Source organism: Protopterus annectens, chromosome 13.part0 (assembly GCF_019279795.1).
Source record: "Protopterus annectens isolate FY-2018-M chromosome 13.part0, PAN1.0, whole genome shotgun sequence".
NCBI classification, from domain to species: domain Eukaryota; kingdom Metazoa; phylum Chordata; order Ceratodontiformes; family Protopteridae; genus Protopterus; species Protopterus annectens.
In genome coordinates, this window is record NC_056747.1 from 217,142,036 (window position 1) to 217,164,523 (window position 22,488).

Below are 22,488 nucleotides of genomic sequence, written 5' to 3' on the forward strand. Positions count from 1 at the left end.
ACACACACACACACACACACACACACACACACACACACACACACACACACACACACACACACACACACACACACACACACACACACCAGGCATGTTGTATCCCTACTTTTTTCTACAAGTTACCTTAGATGCATGCCTTCCACGGTGAAGGAGTATTCATTGATCCCAGTGGTGGGAACCCTCACCCTTAAGACATCTTGCTCTGTTGGAACATATCTGTCAGCAGCAATACGATCAAGTTCTGTGAAGAGGCTGGAGAAAACAGAAATTAAGTAATGTATAGATATCAAAAAAAAATCTGAAAGTCAAAGAAACACTCAACACTTACAGAAAGTACCTTACAATAAATGCACTAACATTTCTGCTTTCAACTGTTTTCATAGTGGGAACCTGGGAGGGATCAGAAGATACAGAATTATCTTAAAGCTATTAATACAGGGTTTAAGTCTCACAAAAAATTCAAGTCATCATGGTCTACTACAGGTGCTTGTGTGTTAGGAGCTCACAAGCACTCCAGCTCTTTGTCACTTGCTCAAAAACGCAAGTGTTCAAATTCCTACTAGCTCTGCCTCCCAATTATACATCATGCTCCCAACACCTGACCCTATAAAACATATATAAGCCCTACCAGAACTTCAGCTCTAACCTTAAAACTCCCACCCAAGTTCCTAACTTGAGTCCTTACTCCCTTACCATAAAACTCCACGCTCTCTAAACCTAAGTCCATAATCACTCTAATCACTCTCTAAACATAAAACTTCTACCTCCTCCTTAAAGCTAAAAATAAACTCCTTGATCACTCCATAACCCTAAAACTCCCCATCTCACTTTTCAGCCTTAAAATCCTCATGCCAATCCTTCCTCATATTAGAATTCAAGCATGTGCAGCAGCCTACGTAAGCTACAAGGCACTTGGAGTCTCTGGATTTGAACCTGCGTTTTTTGAACACTTGGTATTCAAGCTCCTGTAGTGTCCCTAAGTTACTGTGACTGACTAACTTGGAAGTTTTTGCCTAAGAACATAATGGCTACTCTATAACAAGAGGCTATTATGACATTACCTATAGCACACAGTTCTTTATTCTCTCTATCTAAATCTGTCCCAATAAACTCTACCCCTTTACTGTCTGTTCCCACATTTAAGTGCTCACACATTGCACGTGCCATCTCCCTTCCTTATTTCTTGAGATAATATGCATTATACATTTCAGCTACTTGCTTTAAACTATGGTCACAACCCTTTAATTTAACTGAATGCATGTGTGATCCTAAAATAACTGCTAACTTTATCATCAAACTACTGAATATATGTAACCGCATTTTCTACCTGGTTTTATTCTTACAAGTCATGCATTAAAGTGAGCATTTTCATGTGACTGTTTAAAATAAAAAAAATGTGTGTGTGTGTGTGTGTGTGTGTGTGTGTGTGTGTGTGTGTGTGTGTGTGTGTGTGTGTATATATATATATATATATATATATATATATATATATATAAAATTGGAAGATTTATAAGCATGAGCCAAGCTTTGGGTTTGGACACTTCCTTATGAACAAGAAGGACACATACATCTGCAGAGACTTTTATACCTTTATTTGTCTTCAGACAGAGTTTTCAGCATCTGCAGGACTTAAACACCAGAGTCAAGTAAGGAACAACAAATAAAGTGCCTTGCTGAACCATAAGAAGCTTCTGGTAGCAATGGTCATTGTGAGAACATAACGTCCATTTACACAGAAGTAGAACTTCTAACTGTCTACAAACATGGGTGCCAAATGGTTGACTTGAGTGGAAGGGACAATTGGCTACTGGCCGGCTGTTACATTTTAGAGTGGGTCATTTTTTTCTGGTTTTCAATACTGTGGCAAAAGATAACAGACATTGCAGCATGCAGGCAGCCACACAAGTTTTATCAAACTATAAACACACTTTTTATCAAACTATATAGCTCTAATAATTTTTGTTTTGAGTTCAATCAAAGTTTTAAGATTTATTCTATGTATTTAAAAATCTTCTCTGATTGCTATTCCTCTTTGTTTTTGCAACTGTTTTGTAGCATTATTTGTAACAGTTTCTTTATGGGGCTTTTCCTCCTGGGCAATCGCTGAAAATGGGCTATTCTGGGGGTAGGGGAATATGAAGGAGAAAAACATTTCTTGCACCAGAAGTGCTTTCTGGTGGTGATCACATGACTAGATGGCAAATTTGTTTGTAATAGAGGCACTTGGTTCTTATCTTCACCCATCCGGGGAGAGGAGACCTCCCACAAAGTGATGATGATTGCTAATTCCAGGTGGGAGACTGGAGTTAAAACAGTCAGAGGACTGTTGAGACATCAGATACTCTAGACTGGAAACAGCCAATACATATATAAAAACAAACAGCTGAGAAGCCTCCATTGCATGGTAAAACTGAGGTCCCAACCTGCCTTCATCTGCTCTGACAGAATGAATGAGGGTGATATTCAATAACTAGATGCTTAAACATCAAAAGCAAGGGAAGAGGAAACCCCTCAAAAATCGTAACCATTTCCCTTCTGTATATATAATTGCCATTGCTAGTTAGAGAGTAGCTGTGATGCATAATCATATATGAACGCATAACCAGAAGGTCAGAATTTACAAGTGGATTGTCCTGTTCATCTATGAAATTCCAGTTTTGTCACTGCCACATACTCATACAATGATTTATGGTGGCACAGAAAATGAAAGATGTGAGCAGTCCATATGAAATAGGCATGTGTAAAACAATGTTGGAGATATGAACAAATACTGAGAATGACCCTCATTAATGCTGGACACTGGATATGTTTCAGATGTTACTTACTAAGCTGCTGAGTCCAACAAATGAAATTCATTCCGCCGGTCATAGCACTTTTTGATTCCATCATCTGCCCAGAGATCTTTGATGGCTTTTGTGTACTGCTTGTCCAGTACAAGTATCGTATTTACTTCCACATCTGAAATTAAGTTTGCAAGGTGCTGCAATCCAAGCAGAAATAAAAGTTTAGTGCATATTAAAAAAAATTAGAGATTTCAGAATAAACAGGAAGATCATAATAGACAGCTTTAAAGCAACAGGGACTGTCCTGTGTATAAATGGACAGGCAGTAACTCTAGTTCATTATGTATTGCTAAACTGTATTTTTGGCCATACTGCCTGTTCCAAAAGGTTATTGCAGTCATTACCATTTATTTTCATGAAAAAATACTTCCTTATCCTTCTCTGTACAATACACCTAATATCCTTAAATGATATCATGTAACCTCTACACATTCGCCTAGCTTTTTCTTTTCTTTTGAAAGATTGTACCCTCCACATGGAATATACATTTTCCCCAGGTTCAGTTGTCTAGGAGGTGAGACATTTCTCTGCAGTACATTTGGTTGGGGACACATGGCTTAAGTGGCATTCAGTTCCAGAGAAATATGGTTGTTGCAGATTTTCTGTGAGCAAAGAGTAGGATAGACTGCCATTCCCAAAGCTTTAATAACCAAGTGCAAGGGGGCAGAAGAAATAATGAGTGTTGTGCTCAGTGTACAGTACATGCTTATGTAACTGCAGTATGTAGATGTGTGCTACAGCATGGAGGGAATCCTGCATGTTACTGTAGTCACAGGTTTTTCTGAGGAAGTTCATGTAATAAAAGTGAATGAAAGCACTAGCTTTGGTGTCTGTGTCCTGCATTTCTGGGATTTCCTACCTAAACAGTGTTTGTGTTTCCTGGTTCTAGTTTTTTCAAGTTTGGTGGTGGTCACATTTATGCTCCAATATACATTTTAATTAATGTTCCCTAGACACTGTGAAGGGGTAATAATGGTACACACACACACACACACACACACACACACACACACACACACACACACACACACACACACACACGCACACCAATTATAAAGTCACTGACCATTGTGCATTGCGTTTTCAGTGCCACTGACATGCCCACTGAGTAGCCTGCTGCTGATGCCTGCTGTCTCATGTTGCCTTGGAGACCATGGACATTGATTTCCTCCTGTGCAGTTGGTTATTGAAGTTGTAGGCATGGCAAAATATTCTTTACTTTAAACCACGAAACAAATGAAACTTATAAAACCAAACCACGGACTGGAGCGAAAAAGGAAAGCCTTTAATGAAATGGTTTTAAACGTTGAATAATACACGTACGTTTTTCGTTCTTTGCTTTCAAAGAACTTCTTCAGAAATAACAACCATAAAAAATCTAAGTGTCTCATTTATACTAAATTGATTTAAAAATTGTGCCAAAATATTTAAAGAGACAGTTGCTAAAAACAAAAATTATTTTTTAAAAAAACTTCGTGCTGTTATAAAAACTTGATCAGTAAATAACTAACAATAACATGGATAAATAAATAAATAAATAAATAATGGATGATGAAATTGATCCTAATAATACAATCTTAATGTTCACAATAACAAATAGATCGCAGCTATGCATAACTGGATATGTGTATACATATATGTATATAAATATACATACATACATGTATACACCCATACCTATCGGGCCATGTTATGCATAAAAATTACTTAAATTGATTCATGAAAATTATATGCAACCATATGTGCATTTCTAACCTAAACAATGCATAAAGATTTACAAATATTGACACCTAAAACATATTATATATGTGTGTGTATAAAATATATACAATATGTAACTTTTTTTCGTACATCAGAAAAGACACACTTGTTGATAATAAATGTGAAAATCATATGTAAACATCTACTCTCATGAGCCCACAAACTGATGTCTCACCTATAAGGGCATACATACCTGTAATGTTGAAAACAACCCATATATTCTGGGTATTTGAAAATATTCGAGATTGATTTAAAAATCATTGAAAAATGATAAAATATTCTAAAATATGAAGTACTTTAACATGAATATCACATTTGAATATTTACATATTTCCAAAAAAAATATATATCCAAAAAAATATATATATATATTCCTTGAAAATATTGTCTGAAAATGCTTTTAAAATTTGTTTAATTTTTTTATTATTTTTTATTATTTTTTAATTATTTTTTAAATTCATTCAATTAACACTATCAACCTCAATATCTTAAATATAGTATTTAAATTTATTTATAGTTTATGATTTGATATAGAAATTCATAATGACAAAAACTCAGAATAATTATTGTTTATCAATATTATTATCATATTAAATTCTCTTATCTTTTATTCAATATATCTTATCTTTCAAGACTTTTCAATTTCAATAAACACATAATAGAACATTTATCATTTAATCCTGGCTTTGTGAATGCATTAAGCCTTAATTGCCACATTAATTCCATCTTCTCTAATTCCAGGTTCTGCAGTCCCCCTCTTTCATCTTGTAAAATTTGTTGAATCACATTAAATTTAAATCTATGCTGGGGAAACATCCCTATGTGTATTGCCAAAGCATTATCCTCTCTTTTGTTTTTAATACTTCTAAGGTGCTCTGCTATTCTATCTCTTAATCTCCTCTCAGTTTTTCCTATATAAAAGGAGTGGCATGCTTGACATTTCGCCACATAAACTACTCCCTGAGAATTGCAGTTAAACCTACCCTTGATTGTTACGGGTATATTATTCAATATTATTTTACTGCCTTCTTGAATTATGTGGCAATGTGAACATGAGCCACATTGTCTCATCCCTGGGTTTCGGTGTACAATTGTATTTCTATGGTTAAACAGATCTTTATAGCTCCTACCCTTCCTCCATATGATTGCAGGTCCAACGGAACTACTCCAATCCACACCCATCCCATCACACAATAGCGACCAATTTTTAAAAATGATGTCTTTTATACCTACATGATGGGATGAGAAACTCATAATACATGCCATTTCCAAATGCTTGGACGGCATCCTTGTTATTGTATTTTGATTCAAGTTAAAAAGCATTCTATCTTCACCATTTGTTGGTTTAAAACCTAAAATAGGTTTATATATACCATTACTTCTCTTTGTAGAAACCTCTTGTATTAATTCTTCTATCATCGTTATCGGGTATGCTCTATTTATAAACATCCCTTTTAATACTAAACATTCATCATTAAATTTTTCATCTATAGAAATCATTCTCGCTGCCCTAACTAACTGACCCTTTAAGACCGATCGTTTTTGGTGCAAAGGGTGGGCACTTGAGAAATGTAAAAATTTGTTTGAATAAGTGGGTTTTCTATAAAGAGAAGCTTCATATCGCTGTTTTTCCACATTTTTTGTTATTTGTACATCCAGAAATACCATGGATTTTACATCAAAAGAGTAGGTTAACTGCAAAAAACTGGTTGTTTTATTCATGTTGTCAACCATGTCTCTCGCAATATTAGATGATCCATCAATGATCATGAAAATGTCGTCAATAAATCTCCCATAATATTTAACAACTTTGTTGAATTGGTCATCTATGAAAATATATGTACTTTCCCAATGGGATAAAACCAGATTGGCATAACTAGCCCCACAGGGTGAGCCCATGGCTACTCCCTCATTTTGTTTATAATATTGATTCTTGAACAAAATAAAATTATATGACAAAATTATGTCTAACATTTCTTGTACTAATGTTATTTCTGCTGTGGGTGCATGTAAATCTCTCATTCTGGCTATTACCCATTCTATTCCTGTTTGTTGAGGAATACAAGTATATAAATCTTTAATGTCTATGGTAACAAAATTAAATTGTTCCCCATAAGTTAAGGAATTTAATCTAGAAAGGAATGCCCATGAATCTTTCAGAATCCAACTCTCTTGCAATACATATTTCTTTAAAATAGAATCAACAAATTTTGCACATGCATAAGTGGATGAATTTCTTCCATCCACTATCGGTCTTAATGGTGGGTCCTGAAGATTCTTATGTATTTTGGGCACTCCAAACATGTATGGTGTTCGAGGGGCTAATATTGTTAAAAAATTATATGTGTGCAAATCAATCCTTGATTCTATGAATAACTCATTCAAAAAACTTTTTATAAAATTGTTAGCCATATTGTATTCATTTAAAGATGCTAAAATATATGCCTGTCCATTTAGAATGGTACTTATACGGTTTTCATAATCAGGCACATCCATGAAAACCAAACCTCCTCCCTTATCGGGATTCATAATTCTTATGTTGACGGACAACAAAGATTCCAAATCTTCTTTTTCTTCAGGATCTAAATTCTGCATATGATTAATTGTTGTTTTACTTAATTTTCTAAAATCTAATTCACAAAACTTTTCAAACATGACCAGAGAATTATGCAAAGGGGGGTTATAACAGCTAGATATTCTAAAATCTGTACAATGTGCCTGTTGGTTCCCTAATAAAAACTTCAAATTGAGCTTCCTAGTGAACATTTTCAGATCACATAAAGTTTTGGCAATGTCCATCTTACATGCTGGTACAAAAGTTAAACCCTTTGACAACGTGTCAGCCATATGTTGAGAAACTTGGAAAGAGGAAAAATTGTAAATGGTAAAATCACCCTTTCTATTTTTAATCAATCTCAACCTGACCATATTGTCTGGGTTAGTGTTCATCTCCTGTTGTTCCGATTTTTCTTCTTGTTGTTCCATTGGCCCCTCTGGTTCCTCTTGGGAAAAACCTGATTAGTGCTGTTCGATCCTTCATTACTGGAGGACCCTCCATTGGATACAGTATTTCTTTCCTTTATTCTCTCACTTCTTCTCACCTGATTATTATCAGCCGCATCATGTTGGTTACTTATGGGAGAAAGCGAAACTGAATCATACAATTGATTATCTTGTTGTGATATCTCAAATCGATTGTGATTGTTTTGGTAATTATTTCCATTATTTGCCTCCTGTACATTCATGATTGATTGTGATCGAGGCGGTGATGGAAATGCTACGCCTTCTTTATAATGTTTTCTATCTCTATCCAACTTCTTCAATTTGATCGATCTCATTTTATCGATATGTTTCTCTATGCTCTGAAAGCATCTCAAATAATCAAATGTGTATCTAGAGTAGTCCTTATGCTGTTTGATGGTTTCATCAAGTTTTTCTATGTTGTCCTTCAAATCTTTGGCCAAAATAGAATAATGCTTAATCATTACTTGCATCAACTGGAGCCCATGTAGGTTGAACAACTTAACCAAATCTTTGTGAAAATCAGAGTTAGCTTCTAAACCCGTGGGGTAACGCCAAGTTCTCAAACCCTTGGGTACTATTTCTGCTCCAATACATTCTTCGAAATATTCAATTTCAAGATTTAATTTTTTATATTTCAACATTTTGCTATCAAGTTCATTTAATAATTGGGACAATTCCAGCATATTATCATGTTCACTTAGTACATCCCTATGTGATGGTTCAGATCTTTTTAAACCTATAGACATTGTTAGCCAGTTTTTCAAATCTGGGATTTGATCTGCTAACCTTAACCTGGAATTCACATTAATTGTGGAAGATTGCAGTTCATTGACGTTACTACCATTATTGACATTAACATTACTACCGTTGTTTATATCGTTGTTAGCATTATTCACAAAATCCCTTGCTCTGCATTCTGTGATTAAAACGTCACTGTTCTGATTCAATCCTGCTGTACGGACTGTATTAGTAACACCATTAGTGTGAGTGAAACATTCCTGCTGTTTAGAATTAAAAGCCAAAGCAGCTTGTACAGTACCTGTTACAGCATCCTGTTCACGAACTGCCACTTCTAATGAATGCGGCGCATGCATCATTCGATTTGGTTCCTGGGTATTGAAAATGACCATATTGTCTTGCTGCTTCATTTGTGGGCTCTGTCCCTGCCCCTTTCGGCCAATATTCTCTACTTGCCGTATTTCTTGTCCAGGTTGTAAGGAAACAGTAGCTACCACATTACTCTGCAACTGTGTCTGTGATTCAAAAAGTAAATCCAGTCGAGTGTTCATTGTCTCGACCTTCTGAGACAAAAGAGCTATAAGCTGCGTTAACTTGTGTGAACTATCATCCGTTAAACTGATCTCCTGTAACACTTCAGGCGTTCCAATAAACGAATCTTCAGCCATGGTGAACACCAAAACTCCAAACCACGAAACAAATGAAACTTATAAAACCAAACCACGGACTGGAGCGAAAAAGGAAAGCCTTTAATGAAATGGTTTTAAACGTTGAATAATACACGTACGTTTTTCATTCTTTGCTTTCAAAGAACTTCTTCAGAAATAACAACCATAAAAAATCTAAGTGTCTCATTTATACTAAATTGATTTAAAAATTGCGCCAAAATATTTAAAGAGACAGTTGCTAAAAACAAAAATTCTTTTTTAAAAAAACTTCGTGCTGTTATAAAAACTTGATCAGTAAATAACTAACAATAACATGGATAAATAAATAAATAAATAAATAACGGATGATGAAATTGATCCTAATAATACAATCTTAATGTTCACAATAACAAATAGATCGCAGCTATGCATAACTGGATATGTGTATACATATATGTATATAAATATACATACATACATGTATACACCCATACCTATCGGGCCATGTTATGCATAAAAATTACTTAAATTGATTCATGAAAATTATATGCAACCATATGTGCATTTCTAACCTAAACAATGCATAAAGATTTACAAATATTGACACCTAAAACATATGCTCATGAGAGTAGATGTTTACATATGATTTGCACATTTATTATCAACAAGTGTGTCTTTTCTGACGTACGAAAAAAAGTTACATATTGTATATATTTTATACACACACATATATAATATGTGCCTATAAACCTATGAACTTATACTGTTAGCAAAATTGAGAAAAAGTGAAGAGGAGATGGCTGTAGGGTATAAAAAGGAATTTGAGGGGCAACTCATTTATTTAAAACCATGTTCTTGTGAGAAGACAATTGCCAGTCTTATGCTCAGGAATATGGGCTTCGATAATGCCGGCGCACAGGTGTGACAACAGATAAGGTGGTGTCAGGGCTGTTGAACTGGTATGTGAAGCAACTTGAGATGTCTGGTGATGATTCCAGTAAGTTTTTTTTAAGGGACAGCATTAGTCATATTGTAATTGTAGCAGAGAATAGCAGATATATGGAATTAAATGGTGAAATTAAATAGTCAAAATCTGTACACTTAGCATAAGCTGGTCACTGAAAGATAAAGCAAGGAGATATAGTTTGAGGTTCAGATGTGTCTTGGAAGTTGAAGCAGATTTGTCTGCTTGCAATGTGCTAAAATTCTTTGAGAGTACTAAGGTGCAAGGAGAAATTTCCTTGTAAACACTTTTTAAAGGTTCTAATATGAGGAATGATGAAAACAAGAAACCAGACTGAAATGGAAGCATCTGCTGAAATCAGATATTCGTGTCATACAATGTAAATATATTATTTATTTATTTATTTTATTATTTATTTATTGCAGTTGGTTTACCAGGATAGTCCACTGGGCCATAATGAACCCGTTTTCAATGGAGTCCTGGGGAGAAAAGCTCCAAAACAAGCAGATATACATTCAACAGTTTACATTAACAATCTAGTTACAGAGAGTTATTGGTACTGTTTAGGCAGGAAAGAGCAAAACTTATCACATGTACAATAGCAGTTATAACAGTTAATCTAATTTAGAAAATGACCTACAAGTAAAAGAGACCAGTTAATAGAGATTAGAGAGCATACATAGTAGGTACATAAAGTAGAATACGGTATGGAAGGAGATTTAGTAGAGTTAGTTATGTGGGGTGGGAGCAAGAGCATACCCACTGTGTTGCTAGATGTAAGAAGAGAGACTTTTTGAAGGTGATGTGGTTAGAGGTGGTTTGAGGTATTTGAGGAGTTATATAATACTGAATCTAATCTTGAGGCTGCCATTTCTGTTGTATATAAAATCTCACTTTAAGTCCAAGGCATAACTTTAAAATAAAATAAAAAAGTGATTTCCCTTAATTTAAAATAAGGTATTATGCTCCATCACTTCCTGAAATGTGTGACATGTTTACATTGTGAAATGTTTCTTAATGTAGGCAGTACACTTAATGAAACTGCTTAAAGTTAATGCCATGTGTTATAGCCATTCTTTGTAAATGATCTCCACAAGGTAATACAACGAATTGTGCACCTTGTATTATAATGTTACTTGGTTAATGGGTTTGGCTCAGCATATGGTAAAAACGTTCTACATACCAGTTCACATCTCCCATTATGCAATCAATATATGAAATAAAAAAGTGAACACTAATATAAACAAATAGTATACAGAGCTCAATACAGACAATGTCTGCTTTGAAATTACATAATGCTGACTTACTGTGTAACAAGGAACTAACTTCAGAGGGTCTGCTTTAATTAACTAAAGCAGAACTAAAGTGCATTTTACTTAGCACCAGTGATAGGTTACTCCTAACTGACCTCCCAATTTATCAAACTGCAGCAACATACAAATGATGAAACAGGTAATAGCCCTGGTCACATAAAAATGTACTCCCTTTCATTTGCAGTATTTACCTCTATACCCACCAAATGATGTACATTGACTCCAAAACTGCTGAGATGCTCAGAGCAGGGAAACAAGGCAGTGCACTAGGCTGGCGTGGTCTAGTGGTAGAGCACTAGATTCCCAAGTACAAGTGATCCTTATTAACTGAGGTGTGGCAGTATCAGAATTGTTATACAAAAGTAGCATGAGTTGGGGTTAACAGAGGCTTGTCCCCTACAAAAATACTCTGTTGCAGCTGTTCTATATCCTTTTGTTTGATGAGCTTTTTGCTAACACTAATTTGATGGTTGGAACTTCAGTGAAGGGTGATTTCATTGTGCCTTTTTTCAGTAGTGGTTGATGACATGAGCTTCAGCCTTTCTGAATTTGTCTTCTTTGGGGATTTGAAACTGGAATATCTGTTAAACATTTCCATAACACTTGTTCCTCTGCTGCATGAAAGTTTTACAAAAATGTTTCCAGAATATTTCACTTAATGGCACAGAGCCTTTATACTGGCACACAGAAGGATATCTGCCTGTGCTGCTGGCCACACAAATTTGATGAGCAGTCTGGGCAATTGCTGGACCCAAATAATTACACTTTATTTTCACAATGAAAATTATTCCTTAAACCTTTAGACTGTGAATTAACGACCTGTACACTTTGCATACTTCAGCTTAATTCATTGATTTAGATTTTGTATCTCCACTTATTATTTAGTCTGTTATGCTTTTTCCTTGTTTTTATGTGATTATTATTAACTGTTTACTGCCTACTTGGTGTCATAGTCATAACTACACCATGGCATACTTGGGTACGTGCCCAAGTTGTGAAATACTGTGCCAAGTTAAAAAAAAAAACAAAGTGTTTTAGATTTTTTTTCCTTGTTTTTTTTTTTCATAGTAATACGACACTGGTTGCCAACTCATGTCCTTTTACTGGGGAGGTGATATAATGGTTAAGATGTTTACTTCACAGTCACTAGGCACAGGGTTTGATTCTCACCTATAAAAGGAAAATTGGATAGACTTAAAATGGCACACAAGAATAGCTGGCCTAGTACTTAACTATGAACTATGAAGCTATACAGCCTAAATATGAACTATGAAGCTATACAGTCAAACATTCAGAAGACAACTACTACAAAATATATGGAATCTGTTTGGTGATATTTTAGTTTCTTGATTTTAAAGCTACCAGGAAGATACAGTGTATAAAAAACAAGTCCTATGTGGAAAGACTGAAAGGTCTATCACTGTATTCTGTCTCCTACAGACTACTAAGGGGGATCTATGCCTGGCCTACAAGGCAGTCTCCAGTCTGGCCCTGATGTAAATATTACACATTCGAAAATCAAACTCTATGAGGTTCACTCATTCTGGGGATCTTAACCTAGCCTCTGACATAAATAAATCATGTTGGAGAGATTGATACATCTCTCAAAGATTAACCCTTCTCTGGAACAAGTTTCCCATTCACGTGAAACAAAACACTTCTCCAACACTCTTCAAGTGCAACCTAGATCAATGTATGGGTACTCATAACCCATAGGGTGGTGCCCGTGGCCCTCATGGACAGAGGCAGTCAGTATTAAATACCATAATATAGGATCATACCTCTGTGAACTTTGTTCACCTAGCTATTGAAAATTGGGAAATGGGTTAAATGTGGCTAGGCTTGTAAGGGCGCTTGGGCAATTAACATAGTAATCTCCAATGAACCTATAAACTCATGATGATGATATTAGCAAAAGTCTCAAATTTTATTAAAACATCTTTAACTCATCTGAATGTCCAGATTACAAAAATAGAAAAAATATTGATAACCTTCTTGTGGTATCCTAATATACCAATAGTAGTTTACAAAAACATGTTAAATCATGGAATAATGAAGGTCCAGGATTTATGGATATAGAAAGCTATGTTGAAGCTTATAGTTTCAAAACTATTATACATTGGCTGACTAGTGAATTATGAAACTAATTAGAAATACGTTTACAACTGTGTAATGCTAATAGATCCAAAATCGTCAAGTTAAATGAAATAATATTCAGCAAGTGTTGGTTATTAATATCAAAGTATTGTCAATATAATGTAGCCAATCTATTTCACTGCAAATATCTACAAAATACACTAAATACTATTACAAACTCACTATACTCACTATACTCACTATATTTCTACTGTGAGTGGATATGGGATTATTAGAAACAGCAAATGAAAACATACTATTATATTTGTGAGAAAATAACTTCTTATCTTTCTATAATGTTATGGAACACTTATATATTAAAACAACTATGAAAAAATCAAGGAATATAATACATCAAAGGAAGGGTAGTTAACTGTGCAGGCCATAAGAAACTACATATTTAAGGTAACTTAAAGCTTTTCAAAATCCACCTTAAAAACCCAAGATTATTAGAGTACATTAAGATGATAACTTATACAGGCATTAAAAATAAATCTATATTATCTAACTTGCATAAACTGGTAAGTGAACAAGTTCCATATTCAGTACATAATTATTGGGCAAAAATACATAAAAAGGAATCTATTTTAAAAGTAAAATACATTAATGTAAAATCTATTAAGTGTACTAAAACCTCATTTTGGAGAATATATACATGGAAATTATTAAATTGAACATTTTTACTACATTTAAAATCAACAGATTCAAAAATAAAAACAGCTGTATATGTTGGAGATATAAGGAAAATGTGGATGCAGATTTGGAACATATTTTTGTTGAAAGTATGCAAGCATTTGGCGAAGCATTATGAACAAACAATTTTATGATTACAAAAATATCATTTTATATAATATTACGATACCAATGAGTAAATGTTAATAATTACTAATTTTTGAACAGTACTATTTATTGCAAAAATAATGACAAGAAAACAGTTAAAAGAAATAGAGCCTAAAAATGCTCATGCTAAATTTATAAAATTGCTATTATTCATTCAGGAAGTCAATGATAAAGAAATTGGAATAATAAATTGGAAAATAAAAGAAAAAATCAAATTCTGGCCAAAAAATGATAGCAATTTTGGAAACATAACAATGGTGCTGCATCAAATGAATGAATGAAGGGCTTCATGTTTAATATAGAATATGAAAAACATTTATGTATTGTAAATAATTAGTAGTTCTATAATAAGTAGAATGGTTGTATTATAATCTTATTTATGAACTACAAAAAAATTCACCAACTGCACCATGTAATTATTTCCAAATATGTATGTTTACTTTTTTGTTGTGACTGTTTTGAAAAAAGAAAGATAGAATCTTGGAAAAGCCCAGTAAAATTTGGGCTGCGCAGTGGTGCAGCAGTTAATTCTGTCACCTCACAGCAAGAGGTTCTCTGGTTCGATTCTCGGCTGGGGTGCCTTCTGTGTAGAGTTTGCATGTTCTCCCTGCGTTCGCGTGGGTTTCCTCCGGGTACTCCGGTTTCCTCCCACATTCTAAAGACATGCTTCTGGAGCATTTCTCCCTGGGCCTCTGCTGAAAACAGGATCTGTGGAACCTAGTCGGACTTTCCCAGTCAACAAATGTTAAATAAAATAAAAATAAAATAAAATTTGTATGCAACAAAAGATTCATTTTAGTCAATAGGTGCCTGGGTAATTATTCCTCTGAGCAATTCCCTTTTTGATACAACTTGATACAAGATAAAGAAATAAGACATTGAGTTGATAGTACTATGGTCAGATGTATGGCTGTCAAGCATTGTACTTTAAATTCTTTGAGCCACCATCTTAAAAAATACAAAACATACTGGCTGAAGGTTATTTCAGTTAGTCATTAATAATAAAAGAAGTGTTGAAAAGGTGCCAACATTTTTTAGGAGATGTAAGGTATGAAAGATACATAGATTTATATTTTAGTTTCTATTTTACTGATATGGAGAGTCTGAGCAATGTTTTCCATATGGAGTGGGTTGTACCCCTGCACATACTTTTGAGTCTTGCTTTTGTAGAGTTTTATGTGTTTCAGATCAGTTACTGTAGAAGGAATCTTTGGAGTTTCATTGAAGTTGGTTCAAGAACTTTGGATTTCTTTCAGTTTAGTTATTAGAGACTATATTTATGTTTTTTTTGTTTTCTACATACTTATCTTAAGTTGCATGCTTTAGGATCCAGGTTAAAAGTACAGTTTTTGTTTATAGTGTTGTGTTCCTTCTGTAATACCCCCAGTAATTTATCCAGTCTGTCACTTCATCCCACTTTGCTCTGAATTTTCTCATTCTCTGTTAAGTTCTTCAGTACCTTGGAAGTGACTCAGATTCCTCCATTGGTTTAAAGGGTTTTCCTTCCTTCCTTCTGTTAAGATGCCACATGTATCAGCAACTGAATTTCCTCAAACCTTCATAAAACGAGTACATCAAATGGACTTCCCTGGAATATAGAATTCCCCAACTGTCTAGCCAATATTTCCTAACCTCTTTTAACAACGTCCCTAGCATCTCCTAAAAATGACCCAGAGTGTCAATGTGATCTGTTTGATTTACAAAATGTATTGAATACATTTTTTGCAACAGGTTAATGATATTTATTTATATAAGTGCCAACCTGCTGTATATTGTTTACTATGGCTTATTTAATAACGGTAATATGAAATCACAGTAATGTTAACGTACATATTTATGTTTCATCTTGATGAAAGGGTTGTGAGGTGTGTTGGCTTTCTTGACAGCTACAGCTAAGTACACAGGTTAAAAGTGAGCAGGTGGGCACTGTCAAAACTTCTTGATTTCACAGTTCTGATGCCTGAATCTTGTACTGTGCATGCAAAGTACTGCAGACATGCCACTTTTAACCCATGGAAGATATTTAAATGTGCCAGTGCATATCGTCAGTATTCATCTTATCCATTTTCTCATGAGTGTTTTAACTGCTGTGTGACAGTTAACATACCTACCAAAACTAAAACATTTAAAACTAAAAAGCACATCTTCTCCAAGGTTTTATACTGTGAAATATAAACCTCAAAAGGCAATCTTTAGTTAGGTTAACAGCAGTAAATGTCAATATATTATTTTCTCTGAGTTCTTAATTATTGTTTTTCACTTTAATAGTGATGACCAATGCATTGAAAGCTTAGGTGACTTCTACAAATACAGACTTGCTTCATTTAATAAATGCTTTTTGATGAATAGAAATTTTATTCAGTTGGAAAGGTAGAATATGGCTAGGATTGGCCACTGTATTTCCTTTAACTTAATTTATTGATAATTATGTCCTTTGACATGAAGCAAGGTGCTAGTGAAGTACTGATGAAAACTTTATGTAATAATATTGCAAAGAATATTTTTCTGTACCTTTAACAAACTCTCCTTACATATTTGCATATTTGCCAAATCAATAAACTGTATTTACCGTTATGGAGACATCAGTATTCCAACTATTTAATCTGCCTAACTAAACATATTTGAAAGGTGGCTCCAAATGCTTCAACCAACCTCTGTGTTCTTCTTTGTCTGCCATCTACAGGCCCAAATCCTCGCTGGGGTGACAACTTACTTTGAGCAGAGTATTTATTCAAATAATCTACCATAAAAATAATTTCTTGGCAATGTATTACAGACTATCCATTAATTTTGTATGGTGTTCTTCTATCTAGTAGTGCTGTTTGAAACTGCTTTCTCTGCCACCTTTTAAAGGCCCTTGAAATTCAATTATATATACATTTTCTTTATTTTCTGCTCAAACACTGCAGTTTTTTACTGCCTTTCTGAGGCTTCTGACATAATTTTTGTCACACTGGTCTTGAGTGTCCCTGTCAGTATTCCCTTCATGGTGATATCTCTGCAGTACACTCACCATGCACAAACACACTTAGCCTGTACTGCATTTAAGCTAAGAAGGACTATAGCTTTGACGATTGTTGATACATTTTTATTTTATCTCTAACCAGAACATCTTTATTTGTTAACATTTCCTACATTATGTCTAAATTGTGCAAAAATAAGACACAGAGCTATGATGTAATGGCTGAAAAATATTATGACATCTGGGTTTGTATGTAGTGTCAATTAGTTAATATTTTCAAAAATAAACTACCAAACTTACTATTTTCTTAATGGGTAAAAAGGAAAAAACACTTAATATTGATCACCTTATTCTCCTCAGTACTGTAATGGATATTCAAAGTTTCCATGGCCTGGATCAAACTTTGCATTGCAGTGAAGATGTTAAGATAGACGAGTCTGCAGAAGTCTTTCCTGTCTGATTCTGAGTAACCTTGACCATGAAGGATCCGCATCTGCTTGATAAAGGTGCTCTTCCCACTTTCTCCTGTTCCTGTAAATAATGACAGATTTACTTGCCATATTTGAAAAGATGTAGGCCAAAATTAAAAAAGAACAACATGTACAAAGAATGCACAGAGAGAGGTAAATTATACACAAGTACATTGATTTTCAATAAAATTAAACCTTGTTCTGTGAGGCAGATTTTGAAGTGTTAATTGATTTACTTCAATGGAACTTTGAAAGTTTGCAATCTAACTTGCAATGATTGTATCTGGAGCTTTTTGACAAAATCAAGGTATGTCCACACATTTCAAACAGATGTTCATATCTCTGACGCCATAAGGGTTACTAAAGAAGTGTAAATGGCAAACTTTTCAGCAAAAAACAAATCTTTATAGTGTTAGTACTCATTAGATTCTGGGTCTTAAACTGGGTTTTGTAAGTCATAACAAGCATAGTAAATATTAACATTGTAATATTTTGCAAACCATTTACAATATTGCAATAACTACTCAAGCTATACATACTGACAGCATCATTTTGTTTGCCCAACAGTGAGATTTTATACGAGGTTAAGTCGTTTTGTCTCTGTTACTTTAAGATATTTAGAGAAATATGCAAATTATGACATGATAACTAAATATTATATGAGCAATTAATATATGTTTAGCAGCACTGTAGAGATATAATTTATTAATGTAGTTGTGTTGCCATCATGTAAATGGCTTCCTGTTGATATGTGGGCATTCGTAATGCCAGGTACCAACACACCAAAACAATGGCTAATACTGCAGGTGATGAGCAAATCTTAACCATCAGTCTTCTCCTTAAAAACCTAGCATTTCAGATGGTTACCCATGCATGCTTTAAGATGAAATCTTTCAAAAGCATTCATGTAGCATGGTTTTATAATTATTAAGACAAATATGAACAGGTCATATTTGACATGTCAGTAGGATGTAACTACAGAACCACCTGGGCAAACTCAGTAGAACTACCTGGGTAACAAATAAATGTAACTGTGCAGCTGTACAGTTGAACTGTTGCTGTAAGCGTTACCAACAAAATATGACAAACTTTGCATAAATGTTTTATGAAACCTGTGAGGGTTTGTCACTCACACATTGCATATGCTTCCCTTAGTATGCTCTGCTCTAAGAAAACATTGGGCTAAAGTTATTTTCTTGCTTTAAAATCTCTCTTGCACTTTTTGCGGTTCCTCTAAAGGTGGTCAAGATGAAATTCCTAGAGTATCAGTACACTGAAGAAAAAGATGTAGGTAGCAGCGATTTGCTTCTTTTAGGAGATTTCTCCCTTCAAACTGGTGTGACTATGGGTTGCCATCTTTCTTCATGGCCAAAACCAGACTAAAGCCACACCCCTCACACCTTCCATAATCCTGCCTATCTCTTTCCCTCTCCCTGCCAACGTTATTTCCATTTCTTGTTGTCACAGGCATGCCAAGGGGAGGAGGAACATCCTCTTTTCCCAGTTTGCTTCACAATTGTATCATGTTAACAATGTTTTGTTTTTGTTTTTTTGTTTTGTTTTAATTCCATGGAATTGGAGATTTAGCAAACTGTGATAGTCTGTTTGTGTTTATAAACAGAATGCTAGAGTTTGTGTAGTGTTTTCTATTGTACTGGGCAATTGGTTTGATTTCTGGATAGTCTGGAAAAATGGATAGGTGGAAATCCTGGTTGCCATGCATAAGTCTGAGGATTATGGGGGACTGCTCCCCTACACTAGAGGGTACAGGGGACTTGCCCCCTGCAATAAATGCTTAAAGTAAATTGTTTCACCCTTTTGTGTTTTGGACATTGGTTCTAGCATTGCAGAAGTCAGCAATTCATAGCAGAGCCTTTTTAAACTTTAAATCTTTTAATTCTAATGAACAATATCAACCACACACACTTGTAGTCCTTTTTGGTGAACTTCCCCTTCATTAACAATGCAGTACTTACACAGCACATTAATAGGCACATCATCAGAAAGTAACTTTCTCTAGCTGTACTCCTGCATCCTACTGCTCTAGCAGATACTTCATTCCTTCCATTTCCATCTCTTCATTCCATATACTCTACGTTTCATTTCCAGATGAGAATCCACATAGCTTTTGCTATAGCACTTTTCTCAGTCTTCATTGTTTGAATAGCACCATTCACCTGCCCATGCAGTTATACAATATAGTTTGGATGTTAGAGATCTAAACTTCCACTAACACACAAATTCTGAATTCTTGACTTTTGTGCTGTGGACTACTGTCAGATATGATGACATCAAATATTCAACTTTAATAAAGTACTTTACATCTGTGACAAACAATTTATTTCAAGAAACTTAGAATAATCATTCAGACATGTGAGATAGTTGGTTTCCTTCAACTGAAGTAAAATTTTGCTTAGTTATTCCATGGATATCTTGGATATGGATATGCTAACATCTCTCCATTGGGATTATTATTATATCAAGAACTGCATATGGCATGACTAGTGTCTATATTACATAATCAAACTTTTAAAAGTTCGAACGTCATATGGTCGACACCATATGATCAAACTTTTAAAAGTTTGAAAATGTAATAAAAAAAAAATAAACCAAAGAAAACACCTACCTGAATGGTTTAAGCAAGGGGGGCAAGTACCCCTGCACCCCCCACACTCCCTGCTCTATAAATATACCAACTCTGAGATCGCACTACAGTGCAGAAATGGGAAATCTTCCCCATTTGCACTGTTGGAGATCTCCGTTGAAATGTTCAAACTTTTAAAAGTTTGATCATATGGTGTCAACCATATGATTTTCAAACTTTTAAGAGTTCAACAATGTGATATAGACCCCATGACTATAAACTGCTTGTTTTTTCTGAGTCAACATTCCTGATCAACACATTGTAACTCTTAAAATACTCCACTGGAAACCGACTAGTACAAAAAAAATAAATGCTAAGGTCGTCACTCTTAGAGAATACTGAATTTAATAAAACGCTAAAATAAACACGTTTTTCGTCCGTCCTCAATGCCAGGACTTCTTCAGAACAAAACCAAACCAAAAAAAAGTTAAAATTCAAACATCTTATTTATAAATTTCCCGCCAAAATTTTCAAACACTTAATTGTTTCTTAAAGACATATATACCTACAAGGTATACTTCCATACATAAGCTTGACTTACTTTTATCGTAACTTATTCTTAAAATCACATTTCTAAACTTTTTGCAGCAGCCGACAAACCATACATGATTATATAAAATTGCACAAATTTAAATAAACTTGAATAAATCTAGGTTAAATCATGCTAAATTATATTGCCCAGATCTATACTATAAATGCATAAAACTTCAAACACATCATATAGACAAACATTGCATGTGCCATATTGACTGTAGGTCACTGATTTATGAAGCGCCCATAATTCAAAATTTATTACTTATATTTGCAATACGTCTTAAACGATCTTTTTCATGCTCCCTAACAAATAGTGGACAAAAACATGGGCTAAAGTTAGCCATAACATGTAGATTCTTCTGCTTCATGACTTAAAAGTCAAAATACGTCTTCAAACATAATTTATACATCCCACTAGGGATGAAAATCCATCCATCAAAAACATCCTACATTTTTGTTATACTTGTACTTATTTCTAACATTCTATCGAATTAAATACAACATTATTTACTAAACTCACTTACTTTAAACAATTAATAGTGCTTCTTGTCTAGTCCGTCCCACTTAACTCAACATAGATAATACTGGATATCATTATCAAATTCTGTTTTGTTTATATGGGAAATTTATAAATAAGATGTTTGAATTTTAACTGTTTTTTGGTTTGGCTTTGTTCTGACGAAGTCCTGGCATTGAGGTCGGATGAAAAACGTATTTATTTTAGCGTTTTATTAAATTCAGTATTCTATAAGAGTGACGACCTTAGCATTTGTTTTTTTTTTACATTGTAACTCTTGTTGTTTCTTTGCACTTCACTATTCCCAGATTTAGTTCATGATTCCTCTGAAGCACATATCTTTTCAACAAGCTGGAAACCATTATTCTGTCAACTTTGAGCATTATTTCTTGGTGGTCTTTGTTATATTAATGTATCAGAATCACTCTAAGTGCTTCTTATTTTATTTAATTTGTTATGCCATAAAATGGATATCCTGGAAACTGTCACACTGATGTGACTGTATTTTACAGTTTCTCTTTCTCTCTTCCAGATTCTACTTGGAGTCCCCTTTATATGACTCGTTTTTGAAGAAAGAAAAATATTTTTCTCCCCTCAGACATAGAAAACAAGTTAGTTAATCACAGACATCTGATACAGTCTCTGTAACCTTCTTTTAGTTTTACCTGAATTATGCTGATTTGTGGTGGTATCTCATCTTCTGCTAAACTTGTCATAGTTATTTTTTTTTAATTTCAACAAAACAAATTAACAAATTACAGGTTTTTACTATGCCATCAGTTTGTAGTCCAACAACTTGTAGACCCTCCCCACAGTCCTTTAGGGTAAAACTTGTCAGCCTACTATAGGAGTCTTGCTCATTCATGTATAAGTGAGGATCCTTACTTAAATAACGTCCATGCTGTCACAGCTGAAATCAGTGTGTGCCTAATTTTGAATTTTATAGACATGTAAATGTAATGCATTTGTTGGATCAAAACTATTTAAATGTCTCAAGTCATCTTATCTTTAACCTCTCATTGCCGGACTTTTCCATAGGATTTGTGCAAAACATGTAGAACCTCGAGTTCTAATGTCACTTTCTGAGATATTTAT

General features: G+C 34.3%; 1 protein-coding gene across 1 annotated transcript in view; it reads right to left on the reverse strand.

The window, feature by feature from the left end:
• The window catches only part of LOC122787169 (guanine nucleotide-binding protein subunit alpha-11-like), a 191,162-nt gene that overhangs the window by 45,302 nt on the left and 123,372 nt on the right, over nt 1-22,488 (reverse strand). The window contains exons 2-4 of the mRNA XM_044053746.1: nt 17,575-17,759; nt 2,826-2,980; nt 124-252 (exon numbers count right to left, since the gene is read on the reverse strand). Coding sequence (XP_043909681.1) covers nt 124-252; nt 2,826-2,980; nt 17,575-17,759 — 469 coding nt within the window. The remainder of the gene's footprint in view (nt 1-123; nt 253-2,825; nt 2,981-17,574; nt 17,760-22,488) is intronic.